The 22,286-nt window shown below is 46.2% G+C and overlaps 1 protein-coding gene and 1 pseudogene across 1 annotated transcript in view; one reads left to right on the top strand and one right to left on the bottom strand.

Annotated features, from left to right (window-relative positions):
* The window catches only part of LOC129834610 (homeobox protein aristaless-like 4), a 28,337-nt gene extending 10,619 nt beyond the window's left edge, over positions 1 to 17,718 (top strand). The window contains exons 2-4 of the mRNA XM_055899771.1: positions 4,229 to 4,542; positions 9,525 to 9,653; positions 11,418 to 17,718. Coding sequence (XP_055755746.1) covers positions 4,229 to 4,542; positions 9,525 to 9,653; positions 11,418 to 11,738 — 764 coding nt within the window. The 3' untranslated portion in view covers positions 11,739 to 17,718. The remainder of the gene's footprint in view (positions 1 to 4,228; positions 4,543 to 9,524; positions 9,654 to 11,417) is intronic.
* A 1,445-nt stretch (positions 17,719 to 19,163) lies between these two features.
* The window catches only part of LOC129834612 (exostosin-2-like), an 18,606-nt pseudogene continuing 15,483 nt past the window's right edge, over positions 19,164 to 22,286 (bottom strand).

A 22,286-nucleotide genomic window follows, 5' to 3' on the forward strand; every position in this document is an offset into this window, starting at 1 on the left:
GACAGGTAGGGGTTCCATAACCGCAGGCAGAACAGTTGAAACTGGAATAGCATCAAGGCCAGGTGGACTGGGGACAGCAAGGAGTCATCATGCCCGGTAGTCCTGACGTATGGTCCTAGGGCTCAGGTCCTCCGAGAGAGAGAAAGAAAGAGAGAAGGAGAGAATTAGAGAGAGCCAAGATTTTCAAAATGTTCATAAATGACAAGCATGGTCAAATAATAATCAGGAACAAATGTCAGTTGGCTTTTCATAGCCGATCATTAAGAGTTGAAAGCAGCAGGTCTGGGACAGGTAGGGGTTCCATAACCGCAGGCAGAACAGTTGAAACTGGAATAGCAGCAAGGCCAGGTGGACTGGGGACAGCAAGGAGTCATCATGCCCGGTAGTCCTGACGTATGGTCCTAGGGCTCAGGTTCTCCGAGAGAGAGAAAGAAAGAGAGAAGGAGAGAATTAGAGAGAGCATACCTAAATTCACACAGGACACTGGATAAGACAGGAGAAATACTCCAGATATAACCAACTGACCCTAGCCCCCCGACACATAAACTACTGCAGCATAAATACTGGAGGCTGAGACAGGAGGGGTCAGGAGACACTGTGGCCCCATCCGACGATACCCCCGGACAGGGCCAAACAGGAAGGATATAACCCCACCCACTTTGCCAAAGCACAGCCCCCGCACCACTAGAGGGATATCTTCAACCACCAACTTACCATCCTGAGACAAGGCCGAGTATAGCCCACAAAGATCTCCACCACAGCAAAAACCAAGGGGGGCGCCAACCCAGACAGGAAGATCACGTCAGTAACTCAACCCACTCAAGTGACGCACCCCTCCTAGGGACGGCATGAAAGAGCACCAGTAAGCCAGTGACTCAGCCCCTGTAATAGGGTTAGAGGCAGAGAATCCCAGTGGAGAGGGGGGAACCGGCCAGGCAGAGACAGCAAGGGTGGTTCGTTGCTCCAGAGCCTTTCCGTTCACCTTCACACTCCTGGGCCAGACTACACTCAATCATATGACCTACTGAAGAGATAAGTCTTCAGTAAAGACTTAACGGTTGAGACCGAGTCTGCGTCTCTCACATGGGTAGGCAGACCATTCCATAAAAATTGAGATCTATAGGAGAAAGCCCTGCCTCCAGCTGTTTGCTTAGAAATTCTAGGGACAATTAGGAGGCCTGCGTCTTGTGACCGTAGCGTACGTGTAGGTATGTACGGCAGGACCAACTCGGAAAGATAGGTAGGAGCAAGCCCATGTAACGCTTTATAGGTTAACAGTAAAACCTTGAAATCAGCCCTTGCCTTAACAGGAAGCCAGTGTAGGGAAGCTAGCACTGGAGTAATATGATCAAATTTCTTGGTTCTAGTCAGGATTCTAGCAGCCGTATTTAGCACTAAACTGAAGTTTATTTAGTGCTTTATCCGGGTAGCCGGAAAGTAGAGCATTGCAGTAGTCTAACCTAGAAGTAACAAATGCATGGATTAATTTTTCTGCATCATTTTTGGACAGAAAATTTCAGATTTTTGCAATGTTACGTAGATGGAAAAAAGTTGTCCTTGAAACAGTCTTGATATGTTCGTCAAAAGAGAGATCAGGGTCAAGAGTAACGCCGAGGTCCTTCACAGTTTTATTTGAGACGACTTTACAACCATCAAGATTAATTGTCAGATTTAACAGAAGATCTCTTTGTTTCTCTTACATTCCTTAATTCCATTATTTTACTTTTAGGTTGTGTGTATTGTGTGTATTGTGAATTGTTAGATATTACTGCACTGTTGGAGCTAGAAACACAAGCATTTCGCTAGATCCGCAATAACATCTGCTAAACATGTGTATGTGACAAATACAATTTGATTTGATGATACTGTATTTCTGAAATACTTTAGTGATGACTACTTTTAGTGATGACTGATAAGCTCTTTACCTCCATAGGAGAGTTGGAGAAAATATTGCCTCTGCGATTTCAGAAGGACCTCTCCATGCCAATTACTCTCAGTGGCTTCTTGCTACAGGCATATCTCCTTCTATCCATCTTTTACTAACCCAACTCTGTTAACAGGAAGAAACAATTCAACATTAGCCTTTAATGGCTGTGTTCACTCAGGGCTCCCTCCACTGCATGGGTATCTTGACTGACATTATTTGCAGTAAGACTTTCTCATGTTCCTCATCCATATGACCCAGCCCCCGGAAGGGCCCACTGCTGTTCACCTTGGGCAGTGGAGAATGCCTTGCCTCGCAGCCACGGCCCAGCGCACGGATAACAAGCGGGAGATTGTCACAGTACCCTGCCCCTGCCAAAAACCATCAATGACACAGGGCATAAACAAGAGTCTTTGATCAGCTGCAGAGAGCCCTTGATTTCAAGCAGCCTGACAGCCTTGCCTTGTTGAGACCATCGGTGCAGGGCATATGATGAGGGAATAACTAGAAATGATTACGTTTTGGTAAATGCGTTGAGCTCGCTCGTCTCAGGCTTAACAGGATGTGTCAGTCCTGGGCAGGCAGCAGGCAATGTGGGAGTCATTATACCCCTGGCCAGGGCCCGGGCCCCTGTCGATGCTGCCTGCCTGCCTGACGGTCCACAGTGACCAGGGTGCTTGGCAGCAGCCTGGAGAAGGCAAACTGACACAGCCAGAGAGAGTGAGCATGCTGCTGAGACGGCTCAAATCAGACCCTCACAATTATTTACCAACACCAGGAGTAATCTTTTTCCTCATATCCAACTCTGAGGGAAAAGCTCTAACTTATAGTATGACAATAACAGACAGAATGAGAGTTGGAGGTTTTGAGAATCAGACGGGTTAAACATAACAGTGCAACAGTGATTGGTATAAGTGAACAACTTAATTACAATATTATGGTAGGAAGAGAGGCTTTCCCTAAGTGTGGCCCCTGGAGTAAACAAATCCTACAGCACAAGGCTTCTATATTTCTCATGGTGTCATTGACTGTTATGCGGCTCCCTTTACCCAAGTCCTTGAAAGGTGTGTAGGGCGGGGGACCGAGGGTGTGTGTATCATCAGATGAGCTACCAGGTCCCCTCACCTTGCAGCACATTACCCAACAAGGCTCTGTGTGGAGGGCCGGAGGGCATGCTGCCCTGCTGTGTTGAAAGCAGTACGCACACCAGAAGCTCACATGCACACCTACACCCCCTGGCTCTAACTTGACAAGGCTTTACCCCAGCCTCAGATAAGAAATGAGCACATCCCAACCCTGGGCTCCCTAAAATAACTCCCTGTCTCTTAGAGCTAAGCTAAACAGAGGGGAGCGTAGTGCCTGGACTCACCACTAGACCGAGCCAGAGGGGACGTCACCAAGCAGAGGGGTTGAGAAGCAGATGTGAGATTTGGCTTGGACCCCAAACCATATTCTATACCCCCTTGAACAGCCTAGAGCCCAAGGGGGAGGGTTTGCAGTTCATGTGAGTGAGTATGACAACACATTGCCTTCCCAGGACCCTAAACAAACCCCTTAATAGAAGCCGTAATGGAGAGAGTTTAATGATCCACAGGCAGGGAGGGCAGTAAGGGCATAGAGGATTGGCACTATTGTGGAATAATGAACGAACGGCACACTGGCACAAACAGCATCATGGGAATGTATGATCAGTAGGCTGACTGAGGTTTCACGGATAGGCTGCTGTGTGTGTTTCCCCTCGCTACAAATTACCGTCCAGCAAATTGCCACTGACACTCTTGTTGCCGGGTTAGTTTGGTCGTGTTACTAAGTGAGCTTCAGCTTGCAGCCGCACCACAGACCACGCCCGGCCCACGTGTCTGCGTTAAAGACCTGAGCTACCCCAGTGTAAGACCTGACTCCAACCCCAACCATACTGAGAGAGAAAGAGAGCGAGAGAGACGTGAAAACCTGTAATTTTCTATTATTTTGCAATTACTGCCTGCCAGGGTGTCTGTTTCCATGATTTATGAGCAGCGGTATGGAGGGAGTGTTCTGGGAGTCACACAGCTTACACATACACTCCTAACCACACCATGAACCAGAGTCCAGACCTGGAACCAGCTGTCAAAGAACAACATGCTGCAAGAAACATTTAATCCTTGTGCTAGTGCTATATAATACTGTAAACACAGTCTAAATTAGTTTTCTGTTGCACATCAGTCCCAAAACATAGGGTGTCAATAATAACCACATCCATAATAATTGAGCACAGTACGAGATATATTGTGTTCTAACACCTTCCTTCTCTCATCCTCTCTCCAGGTAAAGACAGCTCAGGACTGACAGACTCTGACCTGACCCCGAACTCTGACCCCTCTGGGATGGACGGCAGCTACCTGAGTGTGAAGGATCAAGGCGTGAAGGGCCCCTCGGACCGACCGGGCTCGGACATGGCCAGCCCCATGGACAAGGGCGAGGGTGAGAGCAACAAGGGCAAGAAGAGGCGTAACCGCACCACCTTCACCAGCTACCAACTGGAGGAGCTGGAGAAGGTCTTCCAGAAGACCCACTACCCAGATGTGTACGCCCGTGAGCAGCTGGCCCTCCGGACTGACCTGACTGAGGCCCGGGTACAGGTAAGACTGGCTCATCTGAGAGGAGCTCTACTGCTAACCGCTACTTACTCAGGTCCTGTGAAGATCTGGGACTTCAGTCTAGCAGTATCACCTTCATTACACATCAATAACAGTTATGATCACCGTTATAAACAGAAGCACAATTCGTAGAGTTCTATACTTGAGCATCCTTTACTTTAGGCCACGACTGGCCAAACAGGAACAAGGACCAACGCTATCTCGAATCAGGTGGCAGCTGTTAGTTATTGAGAGGACTTGAAGAAAAACCGGACCAAGCCAATGACTAGGAGATTGTGGATAGAACCACATTAATCCCTCAACATCTGTGGCTTTGGAGAGATAACGTCGCCAAGACACCAGGGTGAGAGTGAGATTTATCTGGTAATGTGGGAGTAGGGGCCAACGCAGGGCAGGAGGCCCCAAGGGGCTGAGGCTGGAGCTGGGCCTCATATGTTCACTGTCAAGAGAGCAGACTTTCATTCACATATGAGCTTGGTTCTGCTCAGCTCCACACCCTAGCCTGCACCTGAACCCCTGGACTTCTGAACCTCTGAACTGAGCTCTGTAAGTGGCTAACCAGGCCGGGGCTACAAACATACAACCTTTGATCTTTGATTTACATATAATCCGTCAATGACTACTGCCGCATTCCAGCATTGGTGGATAGCTGATGAGACTCCCCTCGTTCGGAACACAGACACGGACACACACACACACACACGTGTGCACACGCAAAGTCTACCAAAAGCCCTTGGATTCATAGTGTTTTTCTTTCATTAACATCCTGTTCAGGAAGAATGTGTCCCTCCCGTGGTCTCGGGGGTAGGTGTGAAAACCTTCCCGAGTCTCTGGTAAGTTGTGAGGTTCGCAGCAGCCATCATGCACTATTCCATAGGAAACATGCCACGATATACAGTACAATACCAACACCAATATCTGTAAATTCAAACGTCATGTGAAAGTAGAGAGCAAGTGCTCTGTGAAAGAGTCTGAGGGATGAGATCAGGCTGGATCTTTATATGACATGTGCTGGCGCAGTGGCCAGAAACCCCTCAGAGTAAAACACAGGAAGTCCCTGAAGCCAGAGGGTTGTAATTCAGCCTAGAGCTCTCTCTCTCTCTCTCTCTCTCTCTCTCTCTCTCTCTCTCTCTCTCTCTCTCTCTCTCTCTCTCTCTCTCTCTCTCTCTCTCTCTCTCTCTCTGTCTCTGTCTCTGTCTCTGTCTCTGTCTCTGTCTCTGTCTCTGTCTCTGTCTCTGTCTCTCTCTCTCTCTCTGTCTCTCTCTCTGTCTCTCTCTCTCTCTGTGTGTGTGTGTCTGAAGGTATGCTATTCCTCTAGCTATAAGAGGGCTGGTACAGCTGGGCCTTTTACAGCCTAAGTTCTCCCACTGGCCCTCTTAAACCATTCAAGTTAAAATATAAAAGACACAAGATGCCTCATCAGTCAAAGAACAGGACTTTCTGCTCTTTACTCAGAAAAAAGGAGCTCTGCATCTAAAGTTGACAAACTGTTCAACTAAATCCACAAGAATTTGTGCTGCTAAAAATCTAATAGAACTGTGAGTTTTTGTTGATTGGAATTCCACTGAGATTTCAGTTTTGTGGTTGTCAATAGATTTCCAAACAAATACTTCTTGTTCAAGGTAGTGTTTTTCAGATTGTAACTGAAGTACTCTCTCTTTAGTCCACTTAACGGGACAGAACAAGAGGAGCTTGTAAACTTGCCTGACTTTAAACGTTAGCCAGAGAAATTTTTGTTTTTTCTGTCTACTGGTTTCAAAGGGAGGAAGTCAGTTGAGCTCTGAGTCATATGCACTCCAGATACATCTACAGGTCACAGGTCAAGGGTTTCAATAACATCACATCTCTCAGACTACCTTGCTGTCAGCTCACAGCTCTGAGGCTGCTGGATCTGGAAATATTTTTATTTAACAAGGCAAGTCAGTTAGGAACACATTTTTATTTACAATGACAGCCTACGGGGAAACAGTAGGTTAACTGCCTTGTTCAGGGGCAGAACAACAGATTTTTACCTTGTCAGCTCGTGGATTCGATCCAGCAACCTTTCAGTTACTTGCCCAACGCTCTAACACGCTGTCACCCCAAAGGACCAAACTACAGACCTTAGTTAAGATAAAACAGGACAGCCACCCATCAGAAACCATAATAACAAACAATGTAAATATGATATTAGATATTGAATGTTGTGCTCACTCAGCTGGGTAACTATACAAGGTAGAAATACTTAGTCATTGAGTACCACCATTGTGTACTATTTGCAGGTCCATTTGGGCCTTGCTATAGTATGGAAACAGCAGTGGCAGACGATCAATCCTCAAAGCTGGTCTCTGACTTCAAAGTGGCTGTATCCCCATGCAGCTTCCCTCCCAGGACAGTTTGGCATTTCTGTGTTCTTTCTCTCTGTGCTGGAACATAACTAAAGCCTCATAGTTAGTCTCTAAGCTACTTTAGCTGTCAACGTCTTTACCAATTACTGTCACTACCCAGTGAGCACAACACAAACACTTAGCTCTACGGAACAGACCCTGTCTAGGGAGAAGTCGGACAGAAAGCACAAACAAACCGTATCTGCTGGTAGAGAGATACTTACTGTCCGAACATGATCAACAACTCTACTGGTGGATCACTGTCAAAAGACACACAGGGAGAAGGTGCATGTGAACCAAGGAGTGAGTCCATCCAACTATCACAGCGTAATGTTTACAATCTCTTCTCCACGTCATTTAGCATTGTAGTTGAAGAGGGGCTTCATTGGCAATAGAAGCTAGTGACTATTTGGGTTGTATGAGACTGTTGAAAGAAAGACATGAAGACAGAGAGAGAAGGAAAGAGACAGATGACAGCAGCGAGAGGAGAGGAGAGGTGAGGAGGTAGCATAGCTGTCCTTCTCTCTTGTCTGTGTGGCTCCTCTGGGCTGGAGGGGGAGCATCGGAAAGCCAGGGGTTTAGGTGTCAGGAAATTAAACATAAAATGAAAACAAGCTCTGGTTTGAACATTCTCCCATGTCACTTTTCAATTTCCCAAATTCCCTACTCAGATTTAAGGAGGGAGGAAGAGTGTGAGTGAGTGAAAGAAATAATAAATGGAAGAGGAGAGATAGAAGTAATGTCAAGGGTGCAGAAAGAAAAAGGGGGATTAATTGGCTAGTTATTGTGCTCTCTCAAAAAAAATGCTGTGATACCATATACTGCTCATATGTTTTCTGTATCAGTGTAATCAGTGAGTAAAGCTTTCTAAACAGACGATGTGAAGCTGAGGGACAGTGCTCTCTGTGCTCTGTGCCTTGACATGAAGTGCAATCAGAGTCAGGCTGATATCAGGTTACCCAGCTCTGAGATAGGTCCTATGACGTTGTGTGGGGGAGGGCGCCAGGCCTAAGCCCATCTGAGACTGACTCTATTCAGATCACTTTCACCAGCTTTGATGGAAATTTAAACACAATAATGCTTTCAATAAACAACCGTTTTAGGCTCAAATGTCAAAGGTAATTGCAGCACACTTTTGTCATGAGAGAATTGCTCTGTTCCTGTCAGAAGACAAAGAAAGGGAGGGAAGGGTCTGTGAACGTTTTGAGTACTCAAGTGAAAACCTCCTCTCCACATTGTCTGTATTAGAGGCCTAGAGATCCTTCCTTTCTGCTCTCCTCTCCTCTCTGATTGCTCACCCGCCCAGGGAATCAGACCAACATATGTATTACTTCACCTTCCTTTTAAATACAGTATACCTCTAAAAGTGTGTGTGTGTGTGTGTGTGTGTGTGTGTGTGTGTGTGTGTGTGTGTGTGTGTGTGTGTGTGTGTGTGTGTGTGTGTGTGTGTGTGTGTGCGTACGTACGTACATGTGTATACTTGGTTGACGGAGATGGAAAATTGTACGGCAGTGGCTGTGTAAACCACAAACTGATTGACCAAGGCTCATCTTCAGAACCAAGTTCAAACTCTGTGACAAATCAAGATTTCAAAATAAAGGAGGCTCCCCCTTTAAATAGGCCTCCACTTCACGAATCAATAAATAGATGGAGTTAATCTGAGCGGCAGAGGGATCACAGGAAAATGAATTTCTGTCTGCTTTTGAGACTATAAGCTTAAGAATAGTTTGCTTTATCTACAGAGCAGCACATACTTTCACTTTTTTCCACTAAGAGTTTCGGCACATTAATGTCTGTGCAGATAGAACAGTCGCTTTGGCTGTGATCCTCAGAACCCTTTTTCCATACAGAAAATAATAGTGTTATTTGTATCTATCAGAAAGGCATTCTCCTGAGATGTGGTGGAAAGTTTAAAGCTTCAGGCTTACTGGGTCCAGTACTATCTGCGCCCCGGCCCCCACTGACTCCCCCACTCCCCCATCTCCCCTCCACATCTTCCCCTCCATCCCAACCTCCTGCTGCTGATGGCGCTGATAGGAGGGGAACTCAGAGGAGGCCTTCACAATGCCTGTCAACTCCCCCAGGCGTTAAACTCCAGCCAGGTCTCTGCTTTCTTTGAGAGAGGGAGACTGTAAAAAATAAGCCATGCACACAGGCTCAGGGCTGAGGGGAAGAGAGTCCCCTTCTCTGCGATTCACCTGCCAGGCCAACCCTGGAGGTTCCTGTTTCTCAGGTGCCTGGCAATGCTGCTGTACAGTGTTTGCCCACAGTTCAAAGAGCCTCACTGACGCACTGAGCCCCAGGCTTGAGAGACACATGGCAGTCTCTTTCCTCCCCTTACAGCCAAAAGACACAGAACAGCACCACAATTATAATCACAACAGTGTTTGTGCAAGTTATGTGCTTTGTATATTATACTATATTAGACCGACATATTATTTTAGTTCTATTGGATGTTCAGGGAAAAACATGTATGACTGACTATATTCTTCTTTCAATTTTGACCTATGAACTATGACCTATGCTCAAAATGTTTTACTATATGTATCTAGGGATCTTATGTGACTATGTGACTCAGTCCTGACCTTTGCCCAGCAGGTGTGGTTCCAGAATCGCCGAGCCAAATGGAGGAAGAGGGAGCGCTTTGGTCAGATGCAGCAGGTTAGGACACACTTCTCCACGGCGTACGAGCTGCCTCTTCTAGCCAGACCTGAGAACTATGCACAGGTAATAATAATCAATAATACAATAATTGAATTTATTTACTGTATATAGCGTTTTTTCAAATTCTCAAATAAAATGCTTGGGCCTCCCGAGTGGTGCAGTGGTCTAAGACAGTGGATCACAGTGTTAGCTGGGCCACTAGAGATTCTGGGTTCGAGTCCAGGCTCTGTCGCAGCCGGGCCGCGACCGGGAGACACATTAGGCTGCGCACAATTGGTCCAGCGTTGTCCGGGTTAGGGGAGGGTTTGGCCAGCAGGGATGTCCTTGTCCCATGATGCACTAGCAACTCCTGTGGCGGGCCGGGCGCAGTGCACGCTGACACGGTCGCCCGGTGTACGGTGTTTCCTCCGAGACCTTGGTGCGGCTGGATTCCAGGTTAAGTGGGCATTGTGTCAAGAAGCAGTGAGGCTTGGTTGGATCGTGTTTTGGAGGACGCACGGCTCTTGACCTTCGCCTCTCCCGAGTCCGTACGGGAGTTGCAGCGATGAGACAAGACTGTAACTACCGATTGGATACCACGAAATTGGGTAGAATTTTTTAAATAAAAAGTAATAACGATAATAAATTAAAAATTAAAAAATACTTACATAGTAAGGAGGAAACTTCCCTCAACCACCACCAATGTGAAACGCAGCAACCATTTGTGCCAGAACGCTCACCAGCCATCAACTGTCATGGTGGAGAGGTGAGGTAGGTCTTGGAGGAGCAGAGAGTGGGGTTACTTACATCTTCTGGATGTTACAGACAAAGGATTTGAGAGAGCAGTTCAAGTTGAGGGGGAGGCCTTTCTCTGTGATGCATTGACAGATCAGCAGGCCCAGATGAGGCAGCTCCCCTTCCTGTTCTCTCCTCTCTCTGTCTGCCCCCCAGAGAGTGAGGTCAGGCTGGCTCCAGACACACCCTCACATAGACCCAGAGAAACCCCCATGTATTATTCCTCTGCACAGAGGGTCAGAGGGCAGGTGTGTGTGTGTGTGTGTGTGTGTGTGATACTGTGGAATGCAGCTCTGTGCACATCTGGCAACTCCATGCGAGCCTCCAGCACCACTACCCCGGCCCCCCATCTCAAACACCCCCACACCCACATCCCTATCAGCTCCCTGACCCCCGCAGCTCTCTCTCTGTCTGTGGAGGAGGGTGACAGGAAGCATGGAGATTACTAAGACAGCCAGGCAAGGTGTTGAAGGACTGAGGTAGGAGGGAAATGTCTTTCCCTTCAACTTATGTACCGACCTGCAGCAACACTCCAATAGAGTTTTCAACGTTCAAATATCAGGCTATGGATAAGTAGACCATAATGTGAACGTTGCTCCACAGAGTTGATAGGTTAATGAATCATTGAAGTCGATTTGACAGACTATGGTGGGTATCGTACACTTCTTGATCTTTATAGCCTTCAAAGCGTTTTACCATAAAAGGTCTACCTCGTCTTTAGGCCATTGAGTGTGCCGGGCGAAATACCAAGGAAGAGACAAGTGAAAGCTGGTGCATAAGATAACCATTTTTTGGGGGGGTGAGCGTTGTAGACTGATGAACTTCACCGAGGAAGCAAAACATGACAATAAATAATTGTACAACTTGTGCTGTATTGCATTAGTATCCTCGGTTGGTTCTTTTGTTTGTAAACAGGATGTCAAACACACACCACATCCTTCATTCTGCAATAATCATATTCAGTCCACAGAGGGTGTCTGAAAAAACTAAGCACTGACTCACCCAAATAGTTTTTGGTATTTAAAGTGACCCTGTCCTCTCTCTGCGTTGCAGATACAGAACCCATCATGGATTGGTGGCGGCAGTGGAGCGTCCCCTGTACCAGGCTGCGTAGTGCCCTGTGACTCAGTCACATCCTGTATGACCCCTCACCCTCACTCTGGCAGCGGCGTATCTGACTTCCTGGGCGTCCCGAACCCTGGGGGTCACATGGGACAGTCACACATGGGCAGCCTGTTTGGGGGTCCTGGCATGGGGTCAGGAATCAACGGGTACGATCTGAACAGCATGGACCCGGACCGCAAGTCCTCCAGCATCGCCGCCTTGCGTATGAAGGCCAAGGAGCACAGTGCAGCCATCTCCTGGGCAACATGATGCCTCAACAGCAGCAGGACAGGTGCCTCTGGGAACCCCACCACGTCCAAACCAAGCCAAAGCAGAGAGGGTGGCCAGTCTGTGCTACTATAACAGAAATATTGATAATCTAAAATAATAATGATGATAAAAGCCATAGCAAATTGCTGAAGAGGAGAGAAAAGAGACTAACAAATCTGGACAGTGCACTTCTTTATTTTGTGTTTCTGATGGGAGAGACCAGTGGACATCAGAGATGAACAACAGTCAGTCAGTCAGGTAGTCAAAGCATGAGGTGAGAGGCAGGAAATCAAGAATTAGACCTATCCTTAACGAGACAAATGAATTGGTTGCTTGTTGGAAACAATGTGCTGGTTATACAGTAGCTATAAACTAAAAAACAACAAAAAGAACAAAAAAAAGCTGAATAGATTTGAACCAATCCCTGCACTTATTCAGTTAATACAGGTAATGCTGTTTGTACAGATATTGAGATGCGTCCGCTAACACACCTGCTATTGAGTGTCAATATAGCTTTTTCTGTTCAGGTGTTATTATACTTTCTTGTTTTCCGGTATTTAAATTTTAAGTGTGTATTTCTTTATTCATTTTGATCCTGGTTTTGTCACAGAATCCCTTGTCCCTTTCTGTCAGACTGTGTGCAAGTGCAACTGTTCTCTCCACATAAACTGCAAACTGATATTCACACACATACATTGGGCCTGATTTGGGTCTGTGTGTACATTTGGGTTTCCTAAGGTCATTTTGGTCAGCTTCACTTCAAGGAGAGGGGTGTAGGTAACGGTCAAGACCAAAGCCGATTCATCTCCGTCAGACTAACTGAAAGAGTGCTGATAAAATCAGTCATATTCTTCAGTTTGGGAAAGAGGTAAACCATTTCAAAGGTAGCTTACTGTTTCTGGTTTGCATGGTCAGCACTAGCATACTTTAGGTTGGTGCTACCTTCCAACATTTAAATGTCAGATATAAATCAAGGTTTGTTTAAGTGCGGGCAAACGGAGAGCCCTACTTGCCCCGCTGATGGGCCGTCACTGAGCCAAAGAGGGACGGGGACGAGGAAGTGGTGTGTGTGAGTGTGAGTGTGAGAGAGGTGTACAGCAGGCCTGCTGGGGGCTACAGGGTCTGAGAGCACCAGACAGGCTCAGCTCTGTTTGCAGGAGGAGATTCAAAGTGGACATGCCATTTCCTCCCTTGGCATTTCCTCACCTCACATTTCCACCTAGGGAGTTACAGGAAAAGTGCCCTCCAGTCCCTTTGCCAGAAATAACACCCAGCGGCAGCCTTGAACAGCAGAGAGGCAGTGTAGATTATATAGACAGTTTTTGAGGGAGGATAATAAAATGGTGACTAGTTCAGTGGTCAGTGGTCAATGTTGACCACTGTCTCTTTTCATGCAAAGCCTCACTATAGTGGGATGGTATTCTCAATGGAGAACCTTTGGTGCTTTTGTTAGAAGTATTACTTTGTCTCCACACAAAATAAGCCGTCAGTCAGTTTTATACTGGGAACCCCAGGTCTCTTTCCACTTGGAGGAGACTTGTGAAGTGAATCCCTGTGAAACAGTTTGTTGAGGCAGAGGAGGGCTGTGAATTGGCTGCAGATCATGATGGACTTGGGGGAACGTGTACTGCACAACTTTATGCCATCTCTCACTCACGGTTTATTTTCCTCTTGGAGAGAGCCATCAGTAGGCCCTTAGCAGCTCCACTCGGTTCCTAAACCAATGTGCTCTTATGCATCTCTCAGTCCCAGATGCAATGTATGGCCTTTCGCTGTTAGAGACACATGTAAGTTCAATGCTGAATTTCCTGAAGGTGTGTAAAGAATGTGGAGAGGCTGCGTTCCATGAGAGAGGTGTCAGAGTAGCAGGCTGTCATAAAGACTGGATAGCACTCTAGCAGAGCTCTGAAAGAGCTAAGCATCTAGCAGCCATATACATCTGCCCTGCCAACCCAGTGCAATTCATTCTGCTCTCAAGACCTTATTTCCATGTTTGCATCAACATGATCACTTTACCAATGACAGTAGAGATATGTTGTTAGAAATTCCTCATTCTCCGCGGTCTGCTGTCCTCCTGACAGCTTTAGCATGACGACTTGAGTTGAGCAGGCTGAATTTTGAGCCCGGCTTCATTAACTTTTTGGCATAGGGTCTGAGCAGGACCATTTCAAGAAAAACCACCAGCATACCAGGATGAGGATCCAATTACAGCCCCCCGGCAACAAACAGATTGCCCCCCCCCCCCCCGTCAACAAACAGATCCCTACCCTTATAGTCCCCCGTCCAATCCCCATCCGTCCCGTCCCGTCCCTGGCAACAAACAGATCCTCCTGTCCCACCCCTTATAGCCCCCCCAGGGAACAACCGGATCCCCCGTCCCTGCACCTCAGTGTGGACATGGGACAATGTGGGGGGCAAACTGTATTCCGTGCTTTCAATGGCTCCATGTCACGATTTGCGGAGGTGACAGAAATAGTAGACGTGTTCCATCATCTTATGCATTATGGGCTTTCTGTTTTCCCAAGGTCCCATTTGGATCAAGTCAAAACAAAAGGTCTCATAGATTTGAAGCCAAATATGATACCCCATGCACCTTAAGTGGAGAATACATCTCTAATTCACCAACACAAGCCCCTTTCACTAGGTAGCTCTGCTAGGATATAGTGGTATGTAGGATCCAGGATGAACTGTCAGCATCTACACTAGGTAGCTCTGCTAGGATATAGTGGTATGTAGGATCCAGGATGAACTGTCAGCATCTACACTAGGTAGCTCTGCTAGGATATTGTGGTATGTACGATCCATGATGAACTGTCAGCATCTGCACTAGGTAGCTCTGCTAGGATATTGTGGTATGTACGATCCATGATGAACTGTCAGCATCTGCACTAGGTAGCTCTGCTAGGATATTGTGGTATGTACGATCCATGATGAACTGTCAGCATCTGCACTAGGTAGCTCTGCTAGGATATTGTGGTATGTACGATCCATGATGAACTGTCAGCATCTACACTAGGTAGCTCTGCTAGGATATTGTGGTATGTACGATCCATGATGAACTGTCAGCATCTCCACTAGGTAGTTCTGCTAGGATATAGTGTTATGTACGATCCAGGATGAACTGTCAGCATCTACACTAGGTAGCTCTGCTAGGAAATAGTGTTATGTACGATCCAGGATGAACTGTCAGCATGTACACTAGGTAGCTCTGCTAGGCTATAGTGTTATGTATGATCCAGGATGAATTGTCAGCATCTACAAACAGTGGATCAGAAACCCTTTCCAAATGACGACTCAGATTGGATCCAGTTTTACATGGCAGTTCAAGCCTAATGCATGAACATACTGCTGACAACATGACTTGTCTCTCAGTGTTTGGAGGTGCTCCTCTGAGATTTGGAGATGGGGCCCCTGTGCTCTCATAGGCCGCTCTAAGGGGTTGCTGGGAGTGCGAACGGGCCGCGGCGTTCCGGTGTTCTGGGAAAAGGACAGTGCACACAGCTGCGCTCAGGGGATAAATGCAAAACAAACATGCCTCGCACATGCTTCCCCTCAGCTGTCATGGCTCCATTTTCAAAGAAGCCCCCACACTGCACTAGGGCTCTCTCTTTCGCTCCTCTGGCCGAATGCCTGCCCCTCCGTCACTACGGCCATACACAGCCGCACAGCCAGGCTGCAGCCTTTTTAATTAACACTGGGACATCTGTGGACAGGGATTCTTTCTGGGATTGTGTGACAGAACAGACAAAGCAACCCGTGGCCCTGTGCTTCAGGTTGGCCTATAGCTGTCTCTGACTAGGGCCTGTAGGGTTTACAGTGCTGGGTTGGGTGCTTCTCAGAGCTCAAACACACATGAAGCTCAGGTCGACACAGAGTTGATTTGTTTACCTTTTTCGTCATGTTTTTGAAAACATTTGAATTTCTTTATTTATAGACATGTTCTGTTATCTGCAGTTCTCTATTGATTGAGAAGGACAAAACCGAAAGCTCAGTGTTAAAGACTGCAGAAACGTACAAGCCCATATGAATGAAGCCTTCTTGGATGAATCACAGGTTAATATGTAAATATTCTCTTTCTCATCTACCCTAATCGAGGCACAGCTTGCCTTAGGGCCTTAACTGATCAGATATGCAGAATTTAAGTAGTTGCGAAACGGCTTGTATATCAGCTCATCCTGTTGTAGCCTGCAGGGGTCCCAGTCTGTCCCTCGGTGATGATGTCACCTTTCACACCACCCCTATCATTTCTAAACTACTGAAGCAGGGCAATAAAAATAAGTAAATACTTATTATAATATAAAACTGTGTGTTGTGTGTGCATGTAAAAAAAAAAGTTTTAAATGTAAATTGGACTGATTTACAGTCATTTACAAAGACCCTTGAAATGTTACTAATTTGATGTAAAGTATTGCTTTATCTTTGTGAGATACTTGTGGGTTGGTTTTTGAGTGATCCTTCTGAAGGGGGTGGGTGTTCTTGGTTTGTTGAGTTTCCAAGTATTTTGAAAGGTTTTTGTGGCTTTAAGCTATATTGTACGGCTTTTTAATTAATGATGGTATACTTTTACTTGTGTTCATGTTCTCATATATATTTTGTGTGAGTTACTATAGTACAGTAAGTTATTGCACTTACATAATACTTTAGAAAATTATTTTACAAGCATTGAGAGCAAAACTGTTGTTCATCACATACTTATTTAAGAAACACACACACACACACACACACAAAACTGCATCAACTACAAATTGTTTTAACGGATAATTGATGTGCAGCTTCAATTGTCACGAGTAATTTCATATTGTTCCCACCAATTCTTTAAAGGTCCAGTGCAGTCCAAAATGTGATTTTCCTGGTTTTATATATTCCACACTATGAGGTTGTAATAATACTGTGACATAGTGAAAATTATAATGCCCTTTTAGTGTAAGAGCTGTTTGAAAAGATTGCATGAAATGTCAGCCTGTTGTGGTGGGATGGAGTTTTGGCCTACCTGGTGTCAACACCAGGCAGTACAATTAGTTAATAGACCATTAAGAGAGTTACAACCTGCTCTGCCAATAACAGCTGGTGTTCAGTTCTCCCCTCCCCACTCAGACCACTCCCAGACAGTCTAGCAAAATTCTTGCTTGAGAAATTGCTCTTTGCTAAGAAGTTATTTTTGCTTATTTTTGACCATTTTAATTGAAATCACAGTAAGGTACTTTACTGTTACCCTGAAATAATTTAATATTGCGATTAAAAAGGCCTCATTGGACCTTTAAACAAACAATAAAACACATTTAGTCAAGGTCAGCGCTCAATATTTGACAATCTTTCTATGCTGTTGTGTGGTGTGAATGATACTACTGCAGAAGGATTCCTATTCTCACGGAAAGGTCCTACATTTAAAGACTGGGATGTTTTTAGGATGGCAACTCCAAGGATTAATTAAGAGTAGCAGTTTTCACAATGTCCTGCGGCAATGGGCAACAACATCTGACCGTAATAATAATGGAGATTTCTGGGATTCTGGTGTTGTTCTGTTTTTACTGATGTCTATATAATTAGGATGGAGGGGTGGGAGGGCCTTCAATAAAAATCTAGTGTAAAAAAAGAAACAAATTAACAAGTCCATCTTCTTGCATTACATATCATCTACCTAATGTTTCATGATTGCATCAGCTGCAGTGACAGCCTAAAATCCCTCTGTATTTCAGACATGAGGGCTGAAATGAGATCGCACAGCCTCCAAGAATTTTACGCTAATTGAAGTCGACAAAAATACTAACAGCGCCATTTTGAACTGCTGACATTGTACAGGGTGGATTAGGGAGCGTATATTAACAGGTGACAGGCGAGGCTGAACAGCGGTGCTCCACACGGCCTGGCTGTCACAACAGCCCTGGTCAGACATGGGCTTTCACCAAATCAGAATGAGGACAGAGAGCGTGACAGACACAGAGGCCTGCTACTGCTGACTGCATGAGAAAACCACTCATCTAGAACAAGTCAATCACACTTCTGTGAAATCAAACTGTCCACTTTGGAAGCAACACTGATTAACAATAAATTTCACATGCTGTTGTGCAAATGGAATAGACAAAAGGTGGAAATTATAGGCAATTAGCAAGACACCCCCAAAAAAGGAGTGATTCTGCAGGTGGTGACCACAGACCACTTCTCAGTTCCTATGCTTCCTGGCTGATGTTTTGGTCACTTTTGAATGCTGGCGGTGCTCTCACTCTAGTGGTAGCATGAGACGGAGTCTACAACCCACACAAGTGGCTCAGGTAGTGCAGTTCATCCAGGATGTCACATCAATGCGAGCTGTGGCAAAAAGGTTTGCTGTGTCTGTCAGCGTAGTGTCCAGAGCATGGAGGCGCTACAAGGAGACAGGCCAGTACATCAGGAGACGTGGAGGAGGCCGTAGGAGGGCAACAACCCAGCAGCAGGACCGCTACCTCCGCCTTTGTGCAAGGAGGTGCACTGCCAGCGCCCTGCAAAATGACCTCCAGCAGGCCACAAATGTGCATGTGTCTGCTCAAACGGTCAGAAACAGACTCCATGAGGGTGGTATGAGGGCCCGACGTCCACAGGTGGGGGTTGTGCCTACAGCCCAACACCGTGCAGGACGTTTGGCATTTGCCAGAGAACACCAAGATTGGCAAATTCGCCACTGGCGCCCTGTGCTCTTCACAGATGAAAGCAGGTTCACACTGAGCACATGACAGACGTGACAGAGTCTGGAGACGCCGTGGAGAACGTTCTGCTGCCTGCAACATCCTCCAGCATGACCGGTTTGGCGATGGGTCAGTTATGGTGTGGGGTGGCATTTCTTTGTGGGGCCGCACAGCCCTCCATGTGCTCGCCAGAGGTAGCCTGACTGCCAATAGGTACCGAGATGAGATCCTCAGACCCCTTGTGAGACCATATGCTGACACATGCACATTTGTGGCCTGCTGGATGTCATTTTGTAGGGCTCTGGAAGTGCACCTCCTTGCACAAAGGCGGAGGTAGCGGTCCTGCTGCTGGGTTGTTGCCCTCCTATGGCCTCCTCCACGTCTCCTGATGTACTGGCCTGTCTCCTTGTAGCGCCTCCATGCTCTGGACACTACGCTGACAGACACAGCAAACCTTTTTGCCACAGCTCGCATTGATGTGCCATCCTGGATGAACTGCACTACCTGAGCCACTTGTGTGGGTTGTAGACTCCGTCTCATGCTACCACTAGAGTGAGAGCACCGCCAGCATTCAAAAGTGACCAAAACATCAGCCAGGAAGCATAGGAACTGAGAAGTGGTCTGTGGTCACCGCCTGCAGAATCACTCCTTTATTGGGGGTGTCTTGCTAATTGCCTATAATTTCCACCTTTTGTCTATTCCATTTGCACAACAGCATGTGAAATTTATTGTTAATCAGTGTTGCTTCCAAAGTGGACAGTTTGATTTCACAGAAGTGTGATTGACTTGGAGTTACATTGTGTTGTTTAAGTGTTCCCTTTATTTTTTTGAGCAGTGTATATTTTGGGACACATTTATCACAAACAACAATCCTTACACAATTAAAAAAATACAAAAAAACAAAGGCAATATTGACATTTTAAAAAGTGTGTGCTGACTCAAACTTGAAATGCTTAGGACATTCTTTTAGAGAGATGAGCAAGCCTACACAGAAGGCAAAAACAAAAAGAGAACTCAGAATTGGGGAATTGTACAACCTGGTGCCTACATCTCCATGAAGCAGACAGTCCAAAGTCACCGCATCAATTACAGTAGCTTCCCTCATATACCAGACGTTACTGCAATAGTTATATATTATGCAGCACAACACTTTAAAAAAGGTCATTCAAATGTCCAGATATCGGCCATTCTTTTGAAAAGTGTTAGCAGTAGAACAATTGGCAGTAAATATATAGTGTACATATTATTTGCGATATATCCTCTATGCAGAGAAAGCTGACCATACACCTCTGCAGTGCTCACACTAAACAAATAAAAATAGCTCATGCCATTAAATTACCTTAGACGAGAAGCGCCCTCTTAAACAGCCTTGTTTTTCATATTATTTATCATTTAAAAAGATTCATCAGTTTGAGATAAATGACATAGGATATATTATCTCGATGGGTGTTCAACATATTACTCATCCCCGCCCCCCTGTACTTGGCAGACAGCAGCGTCAGACAGTGGTCCTGACTCACCATGCTACATTAAAATGTAGCACTGCTGTGATTTATATACACTGACCCCAGATCAGCCAAAAAGCCCACAGGGCCTCTGGCTCGAATACAGCAGCAGTGGACATACACAGACTAGTCATCTCAGTCGCACAGTGGATTCATCAGCGCACAGTGGATTCTGTCCAGTCAACCAATGAGCACACACACCTCATCTCTCACCACTTCCACTTAAAACCAGTATTTAGGAAAGGAAACAATACAGGCTCCCAACCCCACACCACCCTACAGAGATCAACAACAACCTTCCAGATAGTTCTATATGGACAGAGATAGAAGAGTTTATGTCTCCCCTGAACTAGATGATGCTGGGTATGTATGGGTGTCTGGGGGTTGCTGGGCCACAGCCCTGTCCGGTCAGAGACTGCCAATGTTGGGGAAACTCTTGAGCTTCTCTGGGAAGTCGTCCTTGTAGAGGACTGGGTCTGCACAGTGTTCCACTACCTTCAGGGGCATGGTGCCGAACACCGACGCAAACTTGTTGATGCACTCCGATCTGGGGAAGTGCACAGAAGTTACCGGCGTTAATATCGAGGCATTCAACCACAGGAAAAAAAATAAAAAACACATTCAGATATTGTATGTCCACTACTACCTCTATGAATATTGATTTGGCATATGCACACCATTTCTAGAGTTGCTAGGCGATGAGCATGCTCAGTGCAGGACGTACCTCTCTACCATGTGTGTCTGGTCCAGGGACAGACCGTCAATGGCTGGACACTTGAACTTCTTCCTTGGGGTCACCTAAATGGAACCAGGACAGTGACCTTTACAATCTACCATTCCGCCATTGCTACACAACTAAGAAACATACAGTACAGAATCTACTGTGTGGTGAGATCAAATCCCTGTGCTGATGAGACAAGTCTATAACCGTCAAAGTACTGCTTAAAGGGATACTTCGGGATTTGGGCAATGAAGCCCTTTATCTATTTCTCCAGAGTCAGATGAACCCGTGGATACGGTTTTTATGTCTCTGCGTGCATTTTGAAGGATGTTGCTAACTAGCTTTAGCGCAATTGTTAGCATACTAGTAAATACCATAGAATTACAATCATTGTGCTAATGCTAGTTAGCATTGGCTTGCAAAACTACCTTCATACCGGAGACAGAGACATAAAAATGCTATCCATGAGTTCATCTGACTCAGGGGAAGTAGATAAGGGACTTCAATGCCCAAATCCCAAAGTATCCCTTTAAGTTGCAGTTCTCTAGAATGTGATAAACCCATTAGATAAAGTCATGCTAATTGTGACAGCAGGTCCAGCAGTGGTTGTTGCAGCAGAGTGTGATTGAGGGCTGTTGCGCTGAGGGAGGATGGTGTGCTGCTGTATACCTGAATGGTCATTAAAGGCCGGGGCATACTGCTTGCGTGCCGAGGAGAAACAGCTGTATGCTCATTAAAGGGGTGATGTATGGCCTTCCCCCGTCTTACCCACCCCACCAGTCCATCTTACTCCAGACTGGAGATCAGTGCTGAGGAGGACGTGTGGGGAGGGGTGAGGGGCTAGCCTACTGCAGGCACAGAGGGAGGGAGAAGGCATTGCTTTGACGGTGGGGTGAGTGAGCCCTGGTGAGCTTAGGAAAACATAGTCGGAGGGGTGGCAGTCAGTGACACCCAGAAAAGAGAGGTTAAGGTTGGGCTTTAGGGACGGCCTCTGCACCTGGACACGGTCACAGCGTTGGGGAGGTATCAGGGGGCACAGAGGGGTGAGAACTGATCAGAGACAGAGCCTCTGGCAGGACAGGAATAAATAAATATTTCTGCATTCTGGGACTATTCCACCTCTGTGGAGTTGGAGTTACGGCCTTCAGCTTCCTGATATGTGGTGCATGTTGTAGTACTGCTCCTAATGAGATATTAACATAGCTCCGTCTCAAAAGCCACCCCATTGACTAGGAAGTTCACTCATTTGGACCAGGGCCCAGGTCAAAAGTAGTGCACCATTATAGGGAATAGAATGCAATTTGGGATGCAAGCCATGGCTCTGGTGAACATCCAATATTGAATTTGACCCCCTAAGGACCTAATGTCAGCATAATGGGTTGGGTAGGACTGTTGTGTTCAGGTGGTGGGACAATGTTGTGTTCTGTTCTGTACCTTTATGGGGGCTTTGCCAGTGATGTTGGCCACCAGGAAGTTCATGGCGATATCCTCACAGTTCATATGAGCATCCACCCAGTTCTTGATGTCTCCTGGCATCTTGTAAGTGTACAGGTAGTTAAAGTACTGGAAAGGAAAGAAGCCAGTGTTACTCAACATCAAAATCAGCAAGCAGTGGAAACTATCTTCATGTAGATAAATACTGAAATACATTTAAAACATTTGT

This window comes from Salvelinus fontinalis, chromosome 35, assembly GCF_029448725.1.
Source record: "Salvelinus fontinalis isolate EN_2023a chromosome 35, ASM2944872v1, whole genome shotgun sequence".
Taxonomy (NCBI): Eukaryota; Metazoa; Chordata; class Actinopteri; order Salmoniformes; family Salmonidae; genus Salvelinus; species Salvelinus fontinalis.